At 32.7% G+C, this 23,185-nt stretch overlaps 1 protein-coding gene across 3 annotated transcripts in view; it reads right to left on the bottom strand.

Annotated features, from left to right (window-relative positions):
- Positions 1 to 4,352: 4,352 nt before the first annotated feature.
- Positions 4,353 to 23,185, bottom strand: part of LOC113498950 — a 152,124-nt gene continuing 133,291 nt past the window's right edge. For all 3 annotated transcript variants that reach the window (XM_026879216.1, XM_026879215.1, XM_026879214.1), the window contains exons 8-9: positions 7,541 to 7,728; positions 4,353 to 7,332 (exon numbers count right to left, since the gene is read on the bottom strand). In XM_026879216.1, the coding sequence (XP_026735017.1) occupies positions 7,122 to 7,332; positions 7,541 to 7,728 (399 nt within the window). In that variant the 3' untranslated portion in view covers positions 4,353 to 7,121. The remainder of the gene's footprint in view (positions 7,333 to 7,540; positions 7,729 to 23,185) is intronic.

Genomic DNA, 23,185 nt, shown 5'->3' on the forward strand with positions numbered 1-23,185 from the left:
TTTTTTGAGTAGCCTGAAAATCCTGAAATATCTCAGGCCTTTGAAATTGGGAAAAATATGTGTAAAAACGTTAATTCCTTTTTTTTAATACATTCTATTTGGAGTCCCTTCAAGTGACAAATAACAGTAGCTGTGACGAAAACAATGTTATTTTTTTGACGTCAAACATTCAACAAGTGCAATGACCTAAGTGCATTTTCTAATAAAACTCTGTCTACGATTCCTATCCCAAGAGACTTTTCTAGAAATATAAGACGGTGTCTCAAGAGATCATATGGAAGACGCCTTGATACTGTAGGAGCTTACGCGTTCTGTAGTATTGTTTGTTTAAGAAAACTTAAAAACATGGAATAATAAAATAGGTCGAAAAGAGTAAAAAAAAACAAAATGATATTTGAGGTCTATAGGAATATTAGACTAAAATTAATCCAATCGAATGTTTTTTATAAGCATAATATGATAAAATGTAATATCATTTCAAATTTTGTGCAACTGGACGAACGATGGGAAAATGCTTGTGCAGATATTTTATCATGTCTTCTTATAATAGAAAAATCTTAGATATAATATGTGAATATTCTTTATTAAGATGAATACTATATACAAAGGTACAAAGTAGAATGGTAAGTGACGTCACACAAGATTCAACTTACTGTATCATTAACATTTTTTCATTAAAAGTTAAAAATACGTATCCGATATATTTTGGAATCAAATCATTACATCTTGTAATATATTTACTCAGATATCAGTTTTCATATTGTAATATCCTATCTTTGTACCTCCAATCTTATCCAACAAATATTAAGCTTTACCATTTACTTGTGAACTCATCCGTTTAACTGTTCCTAATAATATTGTTACATTAACAATTAATTACGCTTTAAAAGCACCTCAACCCTTGCTAACAACCACCGCTGAATATTTACGAGTAAGTCTCAAGGGTAACCATGTTGACTAATATTAATTGTTTTCCTACTTGACCTCTGCGTTGATAAATTATGCGGTAATGCTTGAATTACTTACGCATTGTGCATTTTGTAAAGACGGTATTGTAGAGAACTACTTATATACTTAGGTGCACTGTGTAGAATTGTTTCTCATTGTTTTTTTTTTCTTTTAGCTACAGTTACGGATGCAAGGCGAAAGTATCTCCATTTTATTTATATTTATATTGTTCATTATTACACCAGAATCTTTTATAATCTGGGTTCAGTTTTTATTGAAGTCTCATGTTAAAATATATAAGATAAATTCATCCTATTTGATAAAGGTAGAACGTTAAAAAAAGGTGATTCCATGTAGGATAGTTTTATGAGGTGATGTCATTACGATGACGTAGGTGTGTATTGTTTTTGTATAAATCGAAAAAAATATAGTCATTCAGATATACAAAATAGCTTAAGGCAAGATATGAGCATAACAATTTTTGGGTTACCATAAAAAAATACATTTAGATCTCCGAATTCATTACACAAAAGCCGAAACACAAAAGGTATTGAAACAAAATGACCTAAATTCTCCGGTTTTACTGAATTTAATAATATATCGAAGCAAACAAACAGAAATAACGGTCGGAAACCGGATGGTTTTGATTCCAATGAACGGACCTTTTTCCAGACAATGTGTTGGATATTTGGCCAACCATTGGCTGCGGTACACAATTGTTGGCCAAATATCAACTTTCAAATTCTTTCGCTCGTTATTTTTAAGTGACTCATTTGTTTTTGCTATAAGCATTTGTTTTGTAGCGCTGAGATTATTGTGTTGTGTATAAAAATGTTACAAAAATATAATTTGATAAGCTTGTTATGGCTTGTTTGGATTATCGGTTGACTTTATTTTTACCGTTATACGTGTTGCCGTTAAAATAAATTCATATCTGTTTTAGAGTTTTTCTTACCTTGATTTTCGTATGTCGTTTTTTCCAGAAAAAGGCATTTTTTCAGCCACTTCCTCAAAAGCTTTTTTATTGTTATTGCAATATTTTTTTTTTGTAACAATTTTTCTATATTTTTAATTGTTAATTTATTACAAAACTATATCTTCATTATATAACCATTTAAATAAAGGAGTTACAGGTATAAAACGGGTTTACCCATCATATGAATAATTCAGGAAAGCTTAATTTAATTGAAAACACAATTAAGTACAAGTTTTAATTATGGAATCTTTACGAAGATCTAGGGCTTGAGTTTAATTTTCAGATCCTGTCTGATAAACTTTCCACGAAAAAGGGTTTTTAAGTTCCAAAAAAAAGGTTTTTGTACATTTTATTGAATTATTCACTTCGTCACTGTCTCTGTCAAATTTCCACTAACATTTTGTTTTTAGTCATTTTCTTTCCAAGGTTTTTGGAAATATTATTAGGTGTTCTGAACTAAATCAAGTAGACAAAAAAAAATGCTAAATAATTGTAAACCATATTTTCACAGTTGCTGTAAACTGTGCGAATAACAATACCGTGACGATAGCAATTAATTGCATTGTTGATTGAAATGTAAATAATTTTCAGCACTTTTAGTGCTTCATTTATCGTGAAATTTGAGCTTTGTATTGTAATTCACGTAAATTGTAAGTATTTGATAAATGTTTTAATAAAAATTTTGCTGTGTTATAATTTGGTGTAAAGCCAAATTCTGATTATACTTGTTCAAGAAAAGTATTTTTATTTAATACGATAAATGTATGAGTAACTTAATAAGCCACCTATGTAACATTTTGGTAGGTAATAAAGAATTAAATTGAATTTTAATAATAATTTACCGCTATGATTAAATAGTATAACATAGTGTTATTCTTATTATCTATACTAATATATAAAGCTGAAGAGTTTGTTTGTTTGTTTGAACGCGCTAATCTCAGAAACTACTGGTCCAAATTGAAAAATTCTTTGTGTTGAATAGACCATTCATCGAGGAAGGCTTTAGGCTATAAACCATCATGCAGCGACTAATAGAAGCTAAGATACAATGGAAAACGTGAAAAAAACCGGGCAGGTATACCTAAATCATAAATTATATCTTCTACCCACGGGGACGAAGTCGCGGGCAACAGCTAGTTTTTTTTTATAAAATATAAGTTTAAACTTACATGTTAATTTAACACCGAACCGTCCATTCTAAAAAAAAACACTGATGTGTTATAATTTTCTCTGAAGTATGTTATGAAATACTTACATTTCCATTAGGCACCATCCGACATTGAACTTCCCTCGTAGCACGTACCCAGCCCATTAAAACTACACTGCAGTGCAAAATATCCGAACATTAATAATATATCTTATTTAATTGATCTACCCGCAATGCAGTGCAATTTGTTCGGTACCTGTACCAAGAACTCATAAAGAGTCATTATCGTTGAAGAAACGAGACAGCGCTATGCACTCCGCTTAGTGCCATCTCTCTTACACAACGACTATAGCTCCGTTTTACAATTTCATAGTACAGGTTCTGATTCTTACACTGATAAAAGCTTGCAAGAATTTCGTGACAAAACTAATAAATCCAAACACTTAATAGTTTGACTTATATTATTAAACGTGGTGTTTCGTGCCCATAAAAGGTATTTTATAGACACGTTTCCTTATGAAGCGGTTAAATAAAATGTTACATGTAATAATTTGCGGTATTATAAGTATAATGAACGTCGGAACTCTAATTGGGCGTGTGTAATTATTTGTGATATATTGTCTGCATTAGTCTTTATATAGCTTCCTCTTTTATCAGACAGGGAAATGGTGAATTGGTTTAATTATTCCACTGAACTGCTGAACAGTGCTATAAAGGGCGTTTTGAAAATAAATATTCAGCTTCAAAGCCCTGCGATTGATCTCGTTCAGGTAATTTGGTATTGCCGTCCAATAAAGCTTTAAGAAAAAGGAAGCAGAGAGTGTACCTGTTCACTCTACACACGCCAATGCACTAGTGGTTGATGTCTTATGTCACTAACCGCTATGGCCGAAAATCTGTCAGAACTTTGTAATTCGATTTTACACAAATTCAAGCTGCCGATAGCATATTCTTTGGAAAATGTATCGCTCTATCATAGTGAAGAAGTGAACTCAAAGGACACTTACCCAGACGCAGATAGGTTCAACTTATAACAGAATGGTGGTCAAGACTTGGAGACTGAATTCTCCATCCATCTCGGTAGGCTGAGATTGAGATGAGCAGACTACGTCATAAAAACGAGAGCAAGAACATACTGGATGAAAAGTGCAAAATTCACAGCACTAAATCAAAACTCGTTTACTAATTGTCAAAGGAAATTCTTCAAGTCAATCAGGAATTATTGATTATCAAACACTAAAATGGAGAAGAAAATAAAAGGTAACTTGGACTATAGACCGTCACTAAAAAAGGAAGAACCTACTTACGGTATTCAAAACCATTCACACGCACACATGCACATTACCACGTACTGTCACACATACAGGCTAAGACAATAAAAACAAAAGAAGATTTTAAAATGTTTATTTCATCGTGATAGTAAATAGACGTAGGGATGTAAATAATAGTTGTACAATATATTTATAGATTTATAATGTACATTAAAATTATGAGCATTTATAATTATAACAATTGTGATCATTCAGAGATATGTACAATTTTAGTATTATCATTTAAAACACTAAATATAGTATGCATTCTAATCATGTAAAAGCTACGCTAACGTTTCGAATTACAAAATAATTTAAATGGTGTAACATCTAAATTTAATTTAACGCCTTATAGTTTTAGATTATCGACAAATTAATTTAAATTCGAAAGGAAATTGGCTTATTTGGGCCTAGTTACATAATATATTCGTGTTTTTTTTTTATTAATCGGTGACAATGATTCATTTTACGTCAATTTTTTTGCGAATACTGAAACTGCAATCAGTTTTAATAGCTCATAAGTAACATTCCATCTCTGTCATTTGTAGGTGGAAAATGACGACAGATATAGTATTTGTGTTACGTCTCATTAATCGACAAGCTTTTAAATTGTGATAAAATAAATAAAAGCTAAAAAAATTGAGATGCTTTAATAAAATATTGGCACAAGACAAGTTTGATCATACACGGATTGAATCGAAACATATTATTTATTTTTAATGATAAAATTATTCAATTCTCTTCTACAATAAATTGGAATAATTGGAAAAGCAATCTTTGGTGTACATTTAACTTACATAATATTTTTAATGTTACATTAATCGATTTGAGATATGATATTCAGATTCATGTAATCGATTCAAAAAGATATATTTTTATTAATATTACTTTACGGGCTAAGATAGATTTTTAGACTAACTTCCATAGTATCTATTACATGTATGTTTTTCGAATAGAAAACAAGCTTACCGATTAAAATTGCTACATACCCACTCTTACAAACGGATAAATTATCACTATCCTATATCCTATTTAATTATAATTATCAATCAGAAATTTTATGATTTCGTGATTCCTATAAATTGGGATTAAAATTGACAACTACATGAATTATTTAAAAATTACGATTATTATATCTGTTTTTCGGAAGTTTCTGCTGTATATTAACTAAGTATGTATGTAAATTAGTTTAGGAGATATATTTGAAGCGCTACAGTGACTTTAGAATTACAATTGTCTTATAAGTATAGGCCGAAGGATTAACATACTGAATAATATAAATGTAGTATAGTCTATTCTTTTGTTTTGATCTGAACTTCTAATATGATATCTGAAAGCAAGACTGTTGCCGTTGTCGAAGCGAGAGGCTGTATTTAGTGTAAAGCCCCGTTTCATTCACACACGGAATTGGTCCGTTTTCAGACTTTTGTGGTGGTTGTATCTAAACTGATTAAGACTTTACTATATTTTATTATTATTACAGTTTTAAGTATATGGAATTAAAAATCTACGAAAGAAAATGAATAATGACGAACAAAATAAAAAGTAATGATTCTAAGGTACGTGCTTCACTCGATTATCTAAAATTGATGAAGGATAAAATCTATAAATAGTGGAGGGAATAATATAGTCTTAGCTTTGAAATAGGTATTTTCAAATATTCAGATACCTATAGGATTTGGAAAAACTCCGTGATTCGGATTTAAGGCCTACTGTGACAGATCTGTCCGTCTGGTCCCCAATCACCCATTCAGATTCATACATTTAGTTCATAAACTGTTTAGATACATTAATTCTAAGTATCGATTAATTAGTGCCTTCAATATCCTAATTATTTACAATTCTAATTTTAAAAGGGGAACAAAATAGGGTATTCTGATTTAATTGACAATTCAAAAAATATATAATTTTGGCTATTAGCTTATGACTTGTGTTCGTAAAATAAAATGTCTACATGAAGATGTATTTTACATTATTGTAAGGTCAAATAATTAAAGGGAGACGAAGGACTAATTTATAATATATAAAATTCTAATTACATTATAATTACACACTACATGAGTTATAACTTGTATAAGTCATCACACAGATTCTCTAACATATACACGCTAACTCGCCATGTGCAGATAATACATTTCATTGGACCAAAATTCAACCTTCAAATCGTTTCATAGATTCTACCACTACATTATATCCTAGTTACATGCAAAAATTATTATATAATTACACTCGTAGTGAACTAGCAACTATATAAATGAAAATTTCTAAGACACTGCAGATATTATACATCGTAATTTAGAAATTACTTACACCAAGATTGCTTATAATAAGTTTATAGACACTTCCAATAAAGTTAAAAGTGGCACTGATATATTAATAGTAGAATTATTGTGCAGTCCTTATACTAACGAAGTGATTTAAAAGTCTATTCGTAACCTTAACACTCATAGGGATATTAGATAATACAAAAATATTAATGTTAGGATCAATGAAAACACACCACGCTAAGCTATCTCTCGACAAGACACTCAGAATTCCAATAGTCTTAGATGATATGAAATTCTTGGACGTCGAAGAGTTCGAACTTTCATTCAGAACACACACTATCACAAAAGAAAAGTTTATAGAAGTCCGGTGCAGTGCGTAACTAGTCATCAGCTTAGGGACTTTGTGCGGGGCTCGGCCAAGGAGGCCGCATTTTCTCCAGCACATATTTCAGCTGGAAACTAGTATGGAAATGCTACAGATACTCATCAATCTGGTCGTAGTCCTCGTCCGGAGGCGAGGGGCCTGACACCGAGAGGATGGGCAGGCCGAAGTGTTTGACAGTCTCGACGCTGCCACTGTCATCGGATTTCCCTTCTTCGTTGATCGTGTCCTCTCGGTGCTTCCCTTTGCAGAGTCTTTCTGATGAATCGCTCATGGCTGTTAGAGGGATGTTGTCGGCTGACCTGTAGGGTAATATAATGTCAGTGGTGAGGACTTTCTATCTAATGGCTAAGCTTGAAAACTATGCACACTGCTTTGTTACGTCTTATAAAAATACGTAATTATAATATAACCTCATGAATTTACCCGAATCTGATAAACCTCCCTAGAGATTCTTTATCATAACTAACTTCCTCGTGTTATAATTAAACCATTAGAAGCGATACTTACCTGGCTTTTCGGCAAAGTTTGGACTGAGACCCGTGTCGCCGCAAGAACTCGCCCGCATCAAAGCCGGGGAAACCAGCGGGTTCGGCTGACACGAAGATTGCCGAGTTCACCCGAGGGCGGCTGCAGCGAGCCAATAAACGCTCCTCACACTCCAAGCTCTGTGTATGTGTGTGTGACCATCGCATGTGCTGTGGAAGAAGAATACATTAAATATTTACACAGACAAATGTTTGTTTTTCTGTAGTACCAACCTTTTTTGATAAAACTTCCATGTTTAAAATACGAGAAAAAAAATAAGAGTCGTTTAAATTTGGAAGAGTAGTCAGAATAGGTTTAAAAGCATTCCAATAAAGAGTAAATTTGAAAAGAGTGGAAGAAAAAGACAATTTAGAAAAAAAGTGTAGATTTTTAAAAGCATTCTAATTAAATTGGAGAATTTGAATTTAGATTCCAAGCGAAAGGAAATGGGTGATGACGTTTACATCATACAATTACTTGACAGAAAAGTACATTCATGTAAAAAAGTGTAAGTATAGACAATGTTGTGTTCTCCAATAGTTAACGAAAAGAAAATAGTGTAAAAATAATGCTATTGGGTTCAGATAACAAGTTTTGTACAAGTTTCTCTTGCCTGAGGTATAAGTTTGGAAGGAAAGTTTTCAGCCCGTATAATACTCACCAACATAAATTCAATTTTAACCACCCCTATTTTAGTTGGGTTTATAAATTAGGTTATGACAAATTGGTCATGACGCACCTAGAATATTCTAACAGTCGACTTTACATAGTATCGTTTTAGGTATTTAAAACTAGAGCTCAGTTTGACAAATATTGACTCATATTATATTATATTATAAATAAAAGATTTTGGGTTCGTCTACCGTGCCAGTCAAACATAACTATAGCAACATTTATACTTGTGACATCGAAAACCACAAGAAAAACTGAAGAACACACACATACACACAAAACCTGGATTTAATCATCCTTAACTCAACACAATAAGGTTTAAATTAGCAACAACTTTAAATTCAGAATACCGGCTGTTATTAAGACATGCGATTCGCGAGTTTAAGGGCAAGTTTAGTTCAAAATTTAAGTCAGAATGTTTTTAGTGAATTTTGTGATTTGTGTTAACATACAGTTTGTTCTGTGCGATAAGCTGTGTGAAATCGGAGAAGGGAAAATATATAAAAATCATTTTTTTTTCAATGTAATTGAAATTTCCCTCTTTTGTGCACTCACAAAAATCATTAGAAAAGTGACAATTACTACCTAGTAGAGTGACTCACCGAGTCATAGAATATTTTCTTAATGTAATTTTTTTGGGATGGTAAGTACGAAAAAAGAAAAACCAAGAAAATATTCTGCTTTAAAACGGAAACGTATATAAGAAAGAAAAAAGAAAAAATCACATTTCAAGATCTTTTTCGGTCTTTTAAAACGATGTGTTTTATAACACCTTAGGATCGTAATTTTTTAGTTTACGTTTTTATATGTTCAGAGTTTATATGCGTACTATAAAGTTCGAGTACGTCATACTGTTGATAGCATATAAAATTGTCAAATAATTTTGATGACGGTTCCTTGGTTTATTTTCTACATAAATAAAATTCAAGCCGGAATATAATTGGAGTTAGTTTTCAAAATTACTGTCAAGCAAGAACTTTTGAAGCTTACTGTACGATTTCAGTTAAATATACATTTGAATTTGGTATTTTCTCCCTTTACTCATTATAAAAGAGCAGATGTACTTTGTATGTTTATAGCACTGCAATCTCACGAATTACTAGACCGATTTCGGAAATCACATTAATAATTTAATCGTAAGTGTATTTTTATTAGAGTAAGTTTTTTTAGTTCCATTTTTAAGGTGTTCATAAGAAGAGAAGATTCTATATCAAGGCCAAACAATAATTTAATTATTGATTGAAACATAAATTCTACCAGTCATCAATAACAAGTCTAATATAAACTTAACTATCGTGTAAACGAACACACATAAACTATTTAACTATTTTAATAAAAGTACAAGTGTAACCTTCACACGTAATTTAGTAAAACAGTATATACAGAGGAACTAACATCATAAAGAGAGAGACAGCGCTCTACGTCTTGTAGAGCTCTCTCTCACTTCCACACCTGCAATAATATAAAATAACAAAATGGTGGTAGGCTTTCATGGGCTTAAAACTTTTATTATTTGCCCATAACGGTCGCGTGATGCCATTGAAATGTGGGCCATGGTTTGTTTTATTTTCTTATTCAAACTAGGCACAGTTTCCCTCGGCACTATTTGCTTTGGTGAGTGAATGACCTAGGCGTTGTTTTATAAAACTTTTATCAGTCCAGTTATGGTTTATACACTGGTTTTGTTTATAGAAGCGTTGAACGTTCTGGAAAATAGGAATTTGACTCATCAGTTGGACAACATTGGTGTGTGTAGTCTATATATTTTTCAGTATGTATAGATTGGTTTTAGGCTTTCCAAACCTCAGTTAACTAGACTATCGTGAACTGAGGTTTGATAAACAAATTATAGGAATAATTTAACGAGACTGACTGACAAAACAAAATATATTTTTTTATTAATTTTCGAGGCACGGAGTTTATGTATTAAGTGTGTACGTTGTACGTGTCCTTGATAAGTTATAATAAGTGAGACGGATTAAAAACAAACAGAATAATAAAGGACAAGCTGTACCGTGTAAATTTAAATCTAACCTTTGACCTACTTATTTATTTTTTATAGCTTCATAAATAAAATAAACTTAATTATACGGTTAACAAATCGTGCGATTATTTATACAAAGGATTTAATCGCAATCAGAATTCTTAATAAGTATTAAATTTTGACGGTCGTTTTAATGGATGTTTGTAAGCAGTCATTAAACTTTAACTTCCGACCGTAAATTATATAACTAATTGTGCGAAGCAGGCTAATTCGGTACCAGGCGTCTACCACCGCCTGCGTCATGGTCATCAGGTGGGCAACTGACTTAATCGGCATTAGGTTTGCAATAGGATTCCCACGTCAAACAAAAAAAAATAAAGGGTCTACCGCCACGTGCCAGTTGAAACTCGGGAGACGTTATACAGCGGTTCAGGTTAAGTGGGTAAGAGCCTGACACTACCTACTTGCCCTCAAGGAGGCATGAGGTTTTCGCCGGCGTATGAAAAAAACAGCTGTTCTTCTACATTTTAAAGTAAGAGAATTGTAGTTTTTGAATTGCTCTGATATTGTAATAGTCTAAGTATAGTATAGTATCAAGATAATTACGATTGAATTTAAAATTATTTTTTTAGCAACCAAGCCTTTAAATCTAGGCACATTTGTTTTTCGTTTTTTTTTCTGAATATCCTATAGCTAAATCAACTCGATTTAGATCGATCCACTCCAATTCGATTTTGAAAACATTTGAGATTTTTTAGTCTCAATCAAAACATTGAAGTATAATATAATGAAAAAAACTACTTAAAAAATTGTAAACGGTTTTCTATTAAAAACTCGATTTATATTAATATATTTCTTTAAAGGAAAACGCAGTCGCATTTTATTCACTGCGATCCGAGGAACAAATTGAGAAAAATGGATTACCACTGTCCAGGGGAGTGACTAGCTCTATTTATTTTCTTTCACAATATTTCAATCCTGCCCTTTATAGATTTAAATTGAACTTACATTTATTTTCAATTTATAAACCTTAAAAAATCGAAAAACTTTTGTATCTAATAATTCTTATTCTGAAAGCTTTAAGAATGTAGCAAAGAGGCAAAATTTGAGACTTAGTACGGGTATAAATCTTATCTCTGGATCTACTAAAACGATTTTTCATATAGTTTTGTATATACGTTATGATTTTTTATTAATTTTATAATCAAAAACATACGTCCCAACTAATGGTCACGGGTCAGCTAGTCGTTTATAAATTAAACAAGTCACTGATTCAAAGCATTTAAATAAAGAACATTACCTAAACAAACGATAAATACGAATTTCAAAATCAGAACGATTTTGTTTTATTTTACTTTTTGGAACAATAGAATTCTAAATTCGTAAACATCGAACAAAACCGTTAGTAAAGTTAAATACTGTTCGAAATTCAACGTTCATAATTTCATATACACCGCATGTACCGTCTAACTCATTGTAAAATGGATTCGGTTCACTTATTAGAACATTGTTTGGAGTTTGCGAGAAATTGAATTACTAACTTCACGGGAGTAGGGTAGGCAGGCATTTGTTCGTTGTGTAATAAGCACGGACGTTAAACCTGCATCTGACGTGCATAATTGCAAGTTACGCAGTTGGCCTTATTATGTAATTTGACAGGTGAATAGGGACTTTGGTTTGGGCTGTCGTTTGCAATTGATGAAGTTTATATTTGTTGCGACAAATCTATTTAAGGCCAGAGTTAAGGAATTACTGTGATTAACAGATTTCTAGGTAAGTATTAATTTTGGAATTTTGAATTGATGTTTTCAGTAATTAATTATTGTTTAGTCACTTATTGCAGATAATTTATTATTATAAAAAATCGTACAATGTAAATAAGAAAAAGAACTATTATCTTCACATCCACATGTTATACGTTACAGAAACAAAACACAATCCAGTTCCAGCAACTTTATAAAAAGAGTATTTATGTCCGTCATTCATTGCTGCCAACAGTGCCAACACAAAACGTTTCTCAATTTCGCTTCACGTAATGGACTTAGTGGGCTTCAAACTAGATTTACGAACAAATTATTACAGCCACGAACATCGATCACAGACCCTTGAAAATTCACAGGAAATGAGCTTGCTTGTTACACTGTTAACATTTCCTTTGTATACCAGTATTTACATTTTAGGAAGCAATTAGGTTTTAACAATAGCTTAATGCAATATGTCACCTTTGCCAAACCACTGTACTTTAATGTCATGGGGTTTCATATCAATGGACGTGCTAGTACACGTTTTAAAAATAATTACTCCAAGAACCTTCACTAGCAATCTAGTACAATTAAAATAAACAAATGACATACATGCTTATTTTCCATTTTTAAAAGTGAACAAGAAAAACATAAACCTGTTTCTGTCAAACGGCCTACCAACGTGAAATCAAATTTAAAAAAATAAAACGTTCCTTTTTGGAATTAAAAAGTATTTTAATACTCTACCAGCCTTTGTATCGTGTATATTAGTAATTACTTTCAGTGGATTAATGCTAATATTATTTAATTACTGAAAACCTAATATTTTTATGTGTAAGTCTCATTAGGTAATAAGTTCGTGGACAGAATAAACTGGGATATCAACGTTACATAGTAAGAATCGAATTGCGTTTCATTACTTTCGTTCTTTCAGTAAAGGTGTTATTATTACCACGATGTTATACTTTCTTTTACAAAGCTTTTGTATTTGTTTATACAGTATCTAGTTTTAATAAGTGTGGGAATAATGTGTTTATTCTTCATCGATTTAGTACTGAAAAACAATTATACATCCACGGGCACAAGTATTTGTATACTTTTTCTTTGACGTATTAAAACGTGACAATAATACCACAATACCTCAAGTAGTGGGAGGTTTCAACAAAACACAAGTGGTTATCACGTACACTTCACAACGGGACAAGTGCAAAAATCTCTTAAAATATATATTTCGTGATTAGCGTGCTAATTAAGGATATCGTGTAAGTATATCATCAATAAATCCAAAAAACACTGCAACGTGCGAACGTGAATTAGTTACGACCAAATAAATATATTAGCTTCTCTCGTCATCCAATATTAATCTGGCTATTGAGTGATAGGGGTTAAAGCTCTGGACAGGTCGACCAATGTGACTTTATACTAATATTGTTAGAGACCCCGCTTCAAACAATTATTAACACCATGTGACCCCACGTCGACCTTTAGAGACGTGTCACTTAAAAAGAGCTCAAACATTTTATAATGAAGGGTCGTCAAACCTTTGCCGAGCGGCTCCCGGTTATGTATACCGTCACTTCTGTTCCTGCGGGTCCATTAGGCCCCGGATCTATATCAGAAGGCTGGCTACCTGTAAACTAATAACATCTTACTTTTGGCAACCTGCCTTAATTGAAATTTCTTTTTTGAGGGATCGAATGCTCAACGTCAACCGACGTATGGATGAAAAGATGTGAACCGGTGCAAGTGTCGACTCCGTGTGAGTAGCGTGCTTAGCAGAAATACGTGTGAACTCAACGCGACATTGTAACACACTAGTAAGCGTGCTACGGCTTACTTGGTGGTCGCAACCGGCACATCGGCATTGGCAGTGGGGGCAAGCCCGCGACCTAGCGCGGGCAGGGCTCCGCTAGCTACCCTGGTTTTGTTCGTCTGGCGCGGCATGCAGCAATGCAAATTGACAGCCGCAGTCGCGGGCGCTCCGCCGCGGGTATTGGAAGCAACGGTCCAGGAGGCAGCATACGTCCTGCGCACGACACCATTTAAGCAACGCACATATAGCAACTATGGCCTCTACGGCTTACAAACAATTTGGGACGTTTGGGCAACGGCACAATTAGTAATGGGATGAGGTTTTACTTTTTATATGTTTTATGAGAGTGTGAGAATATATTTCCCCATCTATGGGGAAGAGGTATTAAAAGTCCCCATCCCCGTCTCTGTTCGACACTTTAAACTTGTCAATTTATCAAATTTTCCTGGAAATGCATATCTCCAAAAAGCACTTTATAAATTTTCCCCATATATTTTCAAACTTAATTTTATTCTCTCACTTTCATAACATAATATATTACGACGTTACGTGATTAAGCTGACAATTTATAGAACAATACAAATGCAATCTACGGTACTAGTACTGTTACTGACACATCAGGGCTCTCGTCTCATATTGTTGCAGGTTCGTTCGCTTGGATGAGTATCGTTGAAATCTATATTAATGAACACTTGGGAATAGATAACTTAATAATATTAGTTGATTATTGGAAATAGGTTAATTATAAAGGTTTTAGTTGAAGCTGGATGTGTGTCTTTGTATGGTTGGTAGACTTTGATGAAATTTAATTTAATGCAATTAAAATTATGACACCCATATAGTTAAATTTTCCTTTTAAGATTATTTTGTTTGCCAAGCAGTCAGACATTCATGCGAAATTGTCAACCGACTTTAAAGTCTTCAGAGTTTCAGAAATAGGCTAAATAGTTTTGTTAGACTAGAAGTTAGTTCGCTGAATTTTATATGCAGATGTGAATTAGTGAATTCTTATCAATTTAAGATGTAATTAAAAAAAACTGCTAAGAGAAACTTGCTACAAGAAACTTCATTTCGAAATTTTGAAAAACCAGACACTTCTCATCTCCTAAATAATTAATCAATACAACAAAAGTACGTTTATCGAAAATAATATGAACATTTAAATTACACATTCGTTGGCTTAAAATGTCATGTATTATTACTTGGTAAGCCGAACATGATCAAAGCGAAAATGAAATGTAAATAGCAGGTCTTTATTTAACACTTTCCGATAAAGCCTTGTCGTTTTTTATTGACACTTTGATAGAGAAGTTAATATGAAATAAATGACGCTCAATTTTTTGTACTTTAATGAGAATACGGGACGTGGGTGTATTAATGATTCTATAGGATGTTTCTGGAGAATTTTATACAGAGAGTTGCGCTGTGTTATTTGCAGGATATGCTGTGTTTTCGAATATCAAAAGATTATGACTGTTTTCAAATGATTGTTATAACCTTCTTAGTTTAAAAATAATTATAGCAATGTTGCGTTCTTTATACACCTGTGTAAATAAATAGAAAAAAGAGAGATAATAAGTACTGTGTGTGTGCTTAACGTTTTTTTTAATTAATCGGTTTGAAGTCTTTCGAAATAAAATCAAATTCTTTTTTTTAATGCCTTTTTGCGTTTAGTTTTGTCACCTTATTCAACGTTTAGTTATCGATTCAAATATTTTTATTTTATGGAAATAACAAATTGATGTGTGAATAATGAAGTGGTATAGATGTAAAAACTGATACTGTCATGATAATGAATGGTTGGCGTGTTTATAATGCACTTGTCTAATTACCTATATAAATGAAATGGATTTTTTATTAACCGCATGTGGAAATTAGTCACATGTTATAGAAGTAATTAAAACATCAAATTATTAATGTAATTAAGGAAAAAAGCTTCAAATTTTTGTTTTTATTTAATTTGTAATAAATGGCTTAGTTTAAAGTAGCTGTTACAGTTCTTGCCCTGCCCAACCCCCCTTCGGCCTTTATGGTTTTTATACTTGTTCAAACAAAAACGGAGCAAATTAAATAGTAGGTAATGGTCCTTATTTGAACGGAATAACTATATAAAGATATTGAATGCCTTCGGTAAATTGCAAAGTATTATATCACATGCTCAGTACCAACATACATTAAAGACCGTGATACGATTTTCATTATTTAAATGACTACATACATTTTTTACACCTAAGACCTGATTTTCGAAAATAAATTACAAAATAAATCTAACTTTTGGCTTTCACTTAATTTTCGAACTATAAATAATGGCCAGACGAAAAATACATCTTTCAAAGTGGGTGACCCTTTTCTAGGAGAGAAATGGACAGCCATTTACTTGTAATAAATTTTATTACGTGGCGGTTATAGATAGCTTAATCAACTCCCAAGATCTGATAGATCGTTGGTATAAAACTGAAGGGTTTGTAGAAAATGACAGTCAAAAGATTTTTTTGACCTTAAACTCTAGACGGTGTCAAATCACATTAGAATACAAAACTAAAATGTATCGGAATGATTTGAGGAGCTCGTGGCTAAGCTATAACCGCATTACTGAATCGATCACAGTTTAAGCTATGCTTGACCGCGCTTGGTCCATAGATCACCCATCTTTGTCATAAAGAGTTCTTCCGTGTTTCGAAAGGCACGTTAAATTGTGGGTCCCGGCTGTTATTCCTACATACTTGACAGTCGTTACAGGTAGTCAGATGCTTGAAAAGTCTGACAACCAGTCTAACCCTAACCAAGGGGTATCGTGTTGCCCAGGTAACTGGGTTGAGGAGGTCAGATAGGCAGTCGCTCCTTGTAAAATACTGGTACCTAGCTGAAACCGGTTAGACTGGTAGCCGACCCCAGCATAGTTGGGAAAAGGCTAGGCCGATGATGTATCGGAGTGACATAATTTTTCGACGTTTGACTTTTTGTGATAAAAATTTACACACCTTTTTAAATTAAATTTTGCACTTAATCCTTAATGTGATTCAAATTGTTCTACCAAAACCACTAATGAAATTCACATAACAACCGCATTACTCTGTACGGCAGACTAAATAACATCCATCAAATAAATAACGTTGATTTAGGTGTAGGTACCTATCAATGATTGCCAATCCACTATTGCAATTTACACCAAATATTATTGATAGAATATGCTCAATTGAAACACCAAATTATCCGATAAACCGCATTTCCCGTAATGCAGTCGATATGGCTGTTCAAATATTTGTTTCAATTTGGAACAGGTTATTTTTAAATTCTATTTAGTGGAAAATAAGTGAATATCCATTAAAATAGGTATTTTTTTTTATTTCAATAGATAATTATTTTATTCTATGCAGACACGTTAATTGTTTAAGCAATGATTTTCAACAAATGTGCTCCTATACAAAGTTTCTTAAGACGAATTCAAAATTGGATCCAAACTTAAAATCTCCGATTGAGTCTAAATCGTGAGTCCTAAATATGTGAGTAAAAACGATATTTTTATTAAACAATAGTAAATGTACTGTCGTAAAGGCGTCTAGTGAATCCTCTAACTGTGACTTCGAAGTCGAATTACAATTTAAAACTGATGTGAAATAAAAAATTGTTTCTAAAATATACACAACATACAAGAAGACAGTTCATACCTTGGGATCGAACTCCAACCCCGTAGCATTCCTGTCTTATTTAATTATCAAAGAAGAACATAAAAGTCCATTGAACTATCAAAATATGCAGATCGAATAAACCATCTACATCTAATCCGCTAATCTAACATCAAACAAAAACCTTTCAAATATTAAAACAATAGTTAATATCAAATGCAATACAATTTGCATTATCTATCAGTACAGACTTCCATCTTGGAGTGAATGGTCGAAATGAGATTACATTGGCTCGAGTTAAGCACTTTGTACCTCTAATAGAACAATAGAAAGTTCTAAGCCAATCCTCTTACAGTTCTCGACTATTTTAATAATTAATTACATATTTCTATTAAGGGATTTGTTAGTCTAATGTCTGTAAATTGTAAGAAATAAAATAAAATCATAATTTTGTATCATATCTCTAATGAACTATTATTGGTTTTATGAGATGCTTACGTTTTGTCGGAAGCTCTGTGTGAAAACATAATTTTACTGACTAACTTAATTTTATTCCAGTCCTTTTTGAACTTATGTTTGTCAAATTAAGTTTAATTGGATACCCCGAGCCCTATCATAGCTATATATTATGATCAAATATAAAACCACACAAACTATACTATGACAAAATTTTAGAAGTCTGACGGTGAATAAACTGGTCAAGCGCGACTCGTGATACTGAGGGTTGTGTATAATAAGGCAATATAAAAAAAAAAAACATCAAAAATAGGCCATCTAGGTTGCATAACCTTAACGTCCTTTTTATATTATTTGTTGCAATAGAGGAACCAAAAATACGTCATCAAATAAAAATATACTATCTAGCTTTCCGCGTTCCAAAGGTACAATCTGGTGTCAGATGGACAGACAAAAAGGAAAAATAAGTAATAGGGTTGTTTTTTGTCTTTAGGGACGAACCCCAAAACCTACACACAAAACTTCCTTAATATTCTCCTTGTGGGCTACAACTACATATACTTCAATTCATTTCACAAAAGGATCAATCGAATCCAGATTGACATTAAATACATGAATGGCAGATACCAAGAGACTGAAGATATGCTACGAGTGTGTCACATCTCTTATAATAATTTGACACACAATTGACGTAACTCTCCCCTTGCAATCTAATGACAACTTTCGGTGATATAAACAACAAAACTTAATTGAGAACGTTCTAAGAGATTTACCAAAAAGTTTTGATATCTTTATTGTATAAGACGGTTTAGTGATAAGACTTCAATATGAACATTGAAATAGGTGAATAGCTCAGAAGACTAAAGAAAAATATATTAAGGTCTCCATGAAAAGAAAATAAAAGCAGATTTGTAAATATTCCAAAGGTTATTTAAATAAAGTGGCCCACAATTAACAAAACGATATTTCATAATAAAATATAAAAGCGAAACGCTCTTAATACAGAAATTAAAAACAACATTTTGTGGGGTTCTTACAAAGTCGATTACCGGACAAAGCCATCGGAATCCCTTGTAAAATACTACAGGCCTACCAAGAACTCTCAAAGATAGTCACATGCGTGGGAGCGAGATAGCGTGCTACATAATGTAGAGCGGTGTCTCTCCTTCACAACAGAAACAGTTTTACTTTAGGAAAAGATGGTAGGCCCCGAGCCCGCTAATGCCTGTCATTAGGTGAAGGGACGGTTAGCAACTAAGAAATGAATTATGACTGTATTTGTGTTCTATTCCCTTCTATTAATTTTGTGTTATTCTGTTTTGTATTGTTATATTTTGGTAATGTTTTGGTTCGTACTAATAGTTACATGATTGTGTTTAGATTGAGGTTTACATTCAATTATTTACATTAAAAAAAAAAACTAAAAAAAAAACCTACTGTTGATTGCTAAAGCCAAATTCAATAAGAACACTATTTATTAAAGTTCTCTTATTAAGACTGCTTAACGTTAAGTCTTGCTTTTGTCGTATTAAAATAATTCACAATGATTACGAATTAATACCAATTAATTTGTCAGAGAAGAAGAAGTCTTCTGAGCAACTCAAGTGATAAAATCCACGGCCTTTTAAACAGAATATTTAGTTTTAAATACGTGGGACGAAAGATCCCGAACAACGTAAAACTTATTGTTAAAGCCAAAGAAGCGGTATTGTTGCTATTCTGAGGGTTGCCGCGGTGTAGAGGTTTTCCGAAGCCTTAAGGTCGGAAGGGTCAAGTATCTACGCTTGAGATAAACTCTGATCTTAGACGATTTCTTGGTATACGATAATGATCTCTTTGGTTTAGGAGAAGAAAGAAATCTCGAGTGATCTTTGTACGTATTTTGTTGGAAATTTTATTAGAAATGAATTTCTGACGCTTATATTAACGACTCTGGCACTAGAGAATTTATTTCTTCTGTCACGGGGCTTTCACAAAACAAAGTCACAAATAAGACACCCTCACACAAGTTAATTCATGAAAACTTTTCCTGGTAGAAAATCAGTGAATTAAAACACTTGAATTTATTTAAAAACCTCAAAGATAATCGCTTCTTAGTATTTTCTGTGTTCTATATATTGATGATTTTTGCCTTAGTCGATGATATTAAGGTAATCATTACTGATGAAAACTAAACGTTTTACCGCAAGAACAAAAAGGAAAGTATCTGGCTGTCAGCCAGCTAATAAATTAAAAAACGAACGCAAATCGTTCTAAAATTACTTCCTTCATAAACACATCAGTAGGTACATTCATCAGATTTTCTGTAAACACGTTCTTTGTATCATTTTCATTTTTTAGGCTTTTATTTTTATCCTAAATTTAAGAGTGTTTCTGTGAAAATCTTCAAAGAACGTGTTAACAAACACTGCGTCGGTTTTCTTCTGCAGCCAAACGGTCAATAACGGAACCCCAATTAAATTTGAGGGTTTACCAATCAATTGGTATCTTTAACATTTCTGTACTGTGCACTTCATGATTCGGAGTTTTACTTTCTCTATTAATTGCCATTTTGGTATGAAACCTCAAAGACATATCTTGACCACAAAATAACCGTCATCTTCGAAATCGAAGCTTCAAAGTTATAAAATTCGAAAGCATTACATCAAAGTAAGATCCGTAAATTCGTAGCCAATCTCGGTGCACGGCTTAGTACTCTAGAACAAAGGTTGCAGTGATTGGGAGGGTAACAACCCTGTCTTGACCCTGCGTGCTTTGGTCTAGTGGTAAGTGGCCCTGACTGCTATACCGGAGGTTGTGCGTTCGGTTCCCACCCAGGGCAAATATTTGTGTGATGAGCATGATCATTTTTTTCTGTGTTTCTTTATGATTTATGTATTTAGAAATACACTGTATGTATGTAATATGTATCTATGTAACAACGAAATTGTCTACATTATTCTTAAAATGAAAATATATATGTAGTAAACATATAGATTTTCATTTCTGTGCATATTTACACCATTTTTTCATCATTTACTGAACTACCGTGCGTGGCAATCGCAACAATTCTTCACGTACCCACAAAAGGTTTTAATTCTAAACAGTGCAGTCAATTGGATGCAATCTGCAATGGTAACATTCAGACTGACCATTGCGATGCCCATTTAAACAGACTTCACAAAACTTTGTGAAAAGTTAGTTGATTTTCAACATAGATTCAAATTTCGGATACAAAACATTCGACAATTTTAAGTGTTTCAAAGGAATATGAACCAAATACAGTTTGACAAAAAACTAGTAGTAGGTACGAAATAAAAATAATAACTACTTGCAACACGGTTCATTTCCGCGTCAAAGGAATTGCGATCGTAAATATGTAAATATTACATGTGCGTGAATATCTTTGATCTAAATATAAGGAAAAGTACAATTTAGGAAATCAAAGAGGTCTTCCGGTTTATGCTAAAGTGCTCAAATTTGAGGAAATATCGTCAAAAGTTGATTCATTGTTTGAGATGTTTTATTGAGCATTTATTCATTAGTTAAACAACACTAAACATACTTAAATTTGTCTTTTAGAAAATTGTTTTAAAATAAAAAAACCGAATGAGTTACTTGAGGAATAATACGCATTTAAATCTCTGCCTCTGTTGTAAAATGAATTTCCCACCTATAATATTGTAAATTGGTTTAAGGAGGCATTAAAATACTAATTGTCTATGATAAAGCCCTTAATATATCCTATTTATTTATCTATACTCTATACTAATATATAAAGCTGAAGAGTTTGTTTGTTTGTTTGAACGCGCTAATCCCAGGAACTACTAGTCCAAATTGAAAATTCTTTTTGTGTTGAATAGACCATTCATCGAGGAAGCCTTTACGCTATAAAAAACGCTATAAAGCTGTTTGGCTATAAACCATCACGCTGCGACTAATAGGAACGAAGATACAATGGAAAATGAGAAAAAAATCAGGGCAGGTATAAATCATAACATATCTTCTACCCACGGGGACGAAGTCGCGGGCAACAGCTAGTATTTAATGTAGGCACAAAATTAATCATCAGATACATCTGACAGTATAATTATTAAAATAAATACTATCGATGATGTTGGAAAGCTTCATTATGAAGTATATATAGTTCATTAAATTTAATTAACCAATCAATCAACACGTCTGACGCACAATTGGCTGTCAGTTCGGGAACGAAATTACTGAGTATTAAACATGACGAAAACTTTGAAGATCGAAGTCAATTTTGAGGGATAATTTATAACATTGCAAGTTAAATAAAAGCTTGTAAAAATACACTATGTATGGATGTGGTTAGTAATACGTATATGAATAATTTAACCCACCTTTATTTAGTAGCACTTTTTAGGGTTATGTACCCAAAGGGTAAAGATGGAACCCGTTGGCAGGTAACACATTAATTTGAGGTCAAAGCTCACAATTTTTTGCCGCCCATCCGATTAGTTTATATTGCAAGTAAACGCAAGTGTGTTGTGCAACTGTTACTTAACTAGTTTTTTTTTATTTTGTATAAATAAACTACATATTATATTTAGAAGAACATAATTACTCTTTGCTTAGACAAATGTAAAAGTTTCCTTACTATAGTTTCGTTCTAACTATTGACTAACTATTACATACTACTTGCTCACCTTTTCATAATCAACCTACATTACAACGGTTCCTTTGCTTTTATTTCTCCCTATTTTCCGCACGAAAGACATCTTTTATAACACTGCTTTATTAGCAACACAATTACAAAACATCTACAACATCCTAACATCAACAAAACGGGTCACCAAAATAGTCCAACCTCTGACCTGGGTTCAAGAGACAACTTCACGATAAATTAATCAGAGCTCCTACCACCATCTTCCAAAACACTGCTTCAATTGTAAAAACGAGACGAGAATACACAGCGTAGAGCGCCATCTCACGTTCGCAAAATCACCCGCTTTTGTTTAAGAGATCGTGGTAGGCCTCTTGGTCACAATGAATCACATGATCAAGTAAATAAAGTTACCGACTTAATAGCTGTCTTGAGAGGAGTCTTCGCAGCGTCCGATGAACGAAAGGAGGTCAATAAAAGTGTAGTGTGCTTGAGGGACTTAAGACGTCAGTAACATGCTATACATGGCTTATGAGTTTCGTAAGGAGGTTTTGTAGGTTTATTTAGTTTGTTAGATCAGAAAGAATAATTTTGGCTATTAAGTGTAAGATGGAAATTGCGTTAATCTTAATTAGAGTAAATTAAGAAATTATTTCAATAATTTTTCACGAAAAAGGTTTTCTTTCATGTCTAAATCGATTAACAGCTTGTAAGAGTATCATTTTTGG

This window comes from Trichoplusia ni, chromosome 11 (assembly GCF_003590095.1).
Source record: "Trichoplusia ni isolate ovarian cell line Hi5 chromosome 11, tn1, whole genome shotgun sequence".
Taxonomy (NCBI): Eukaryota; Metazoa; Arthropoda; class Insecta; order Lepidoptera; family Noctuidae; genus Trichoplusia; species Trichoplusia ni.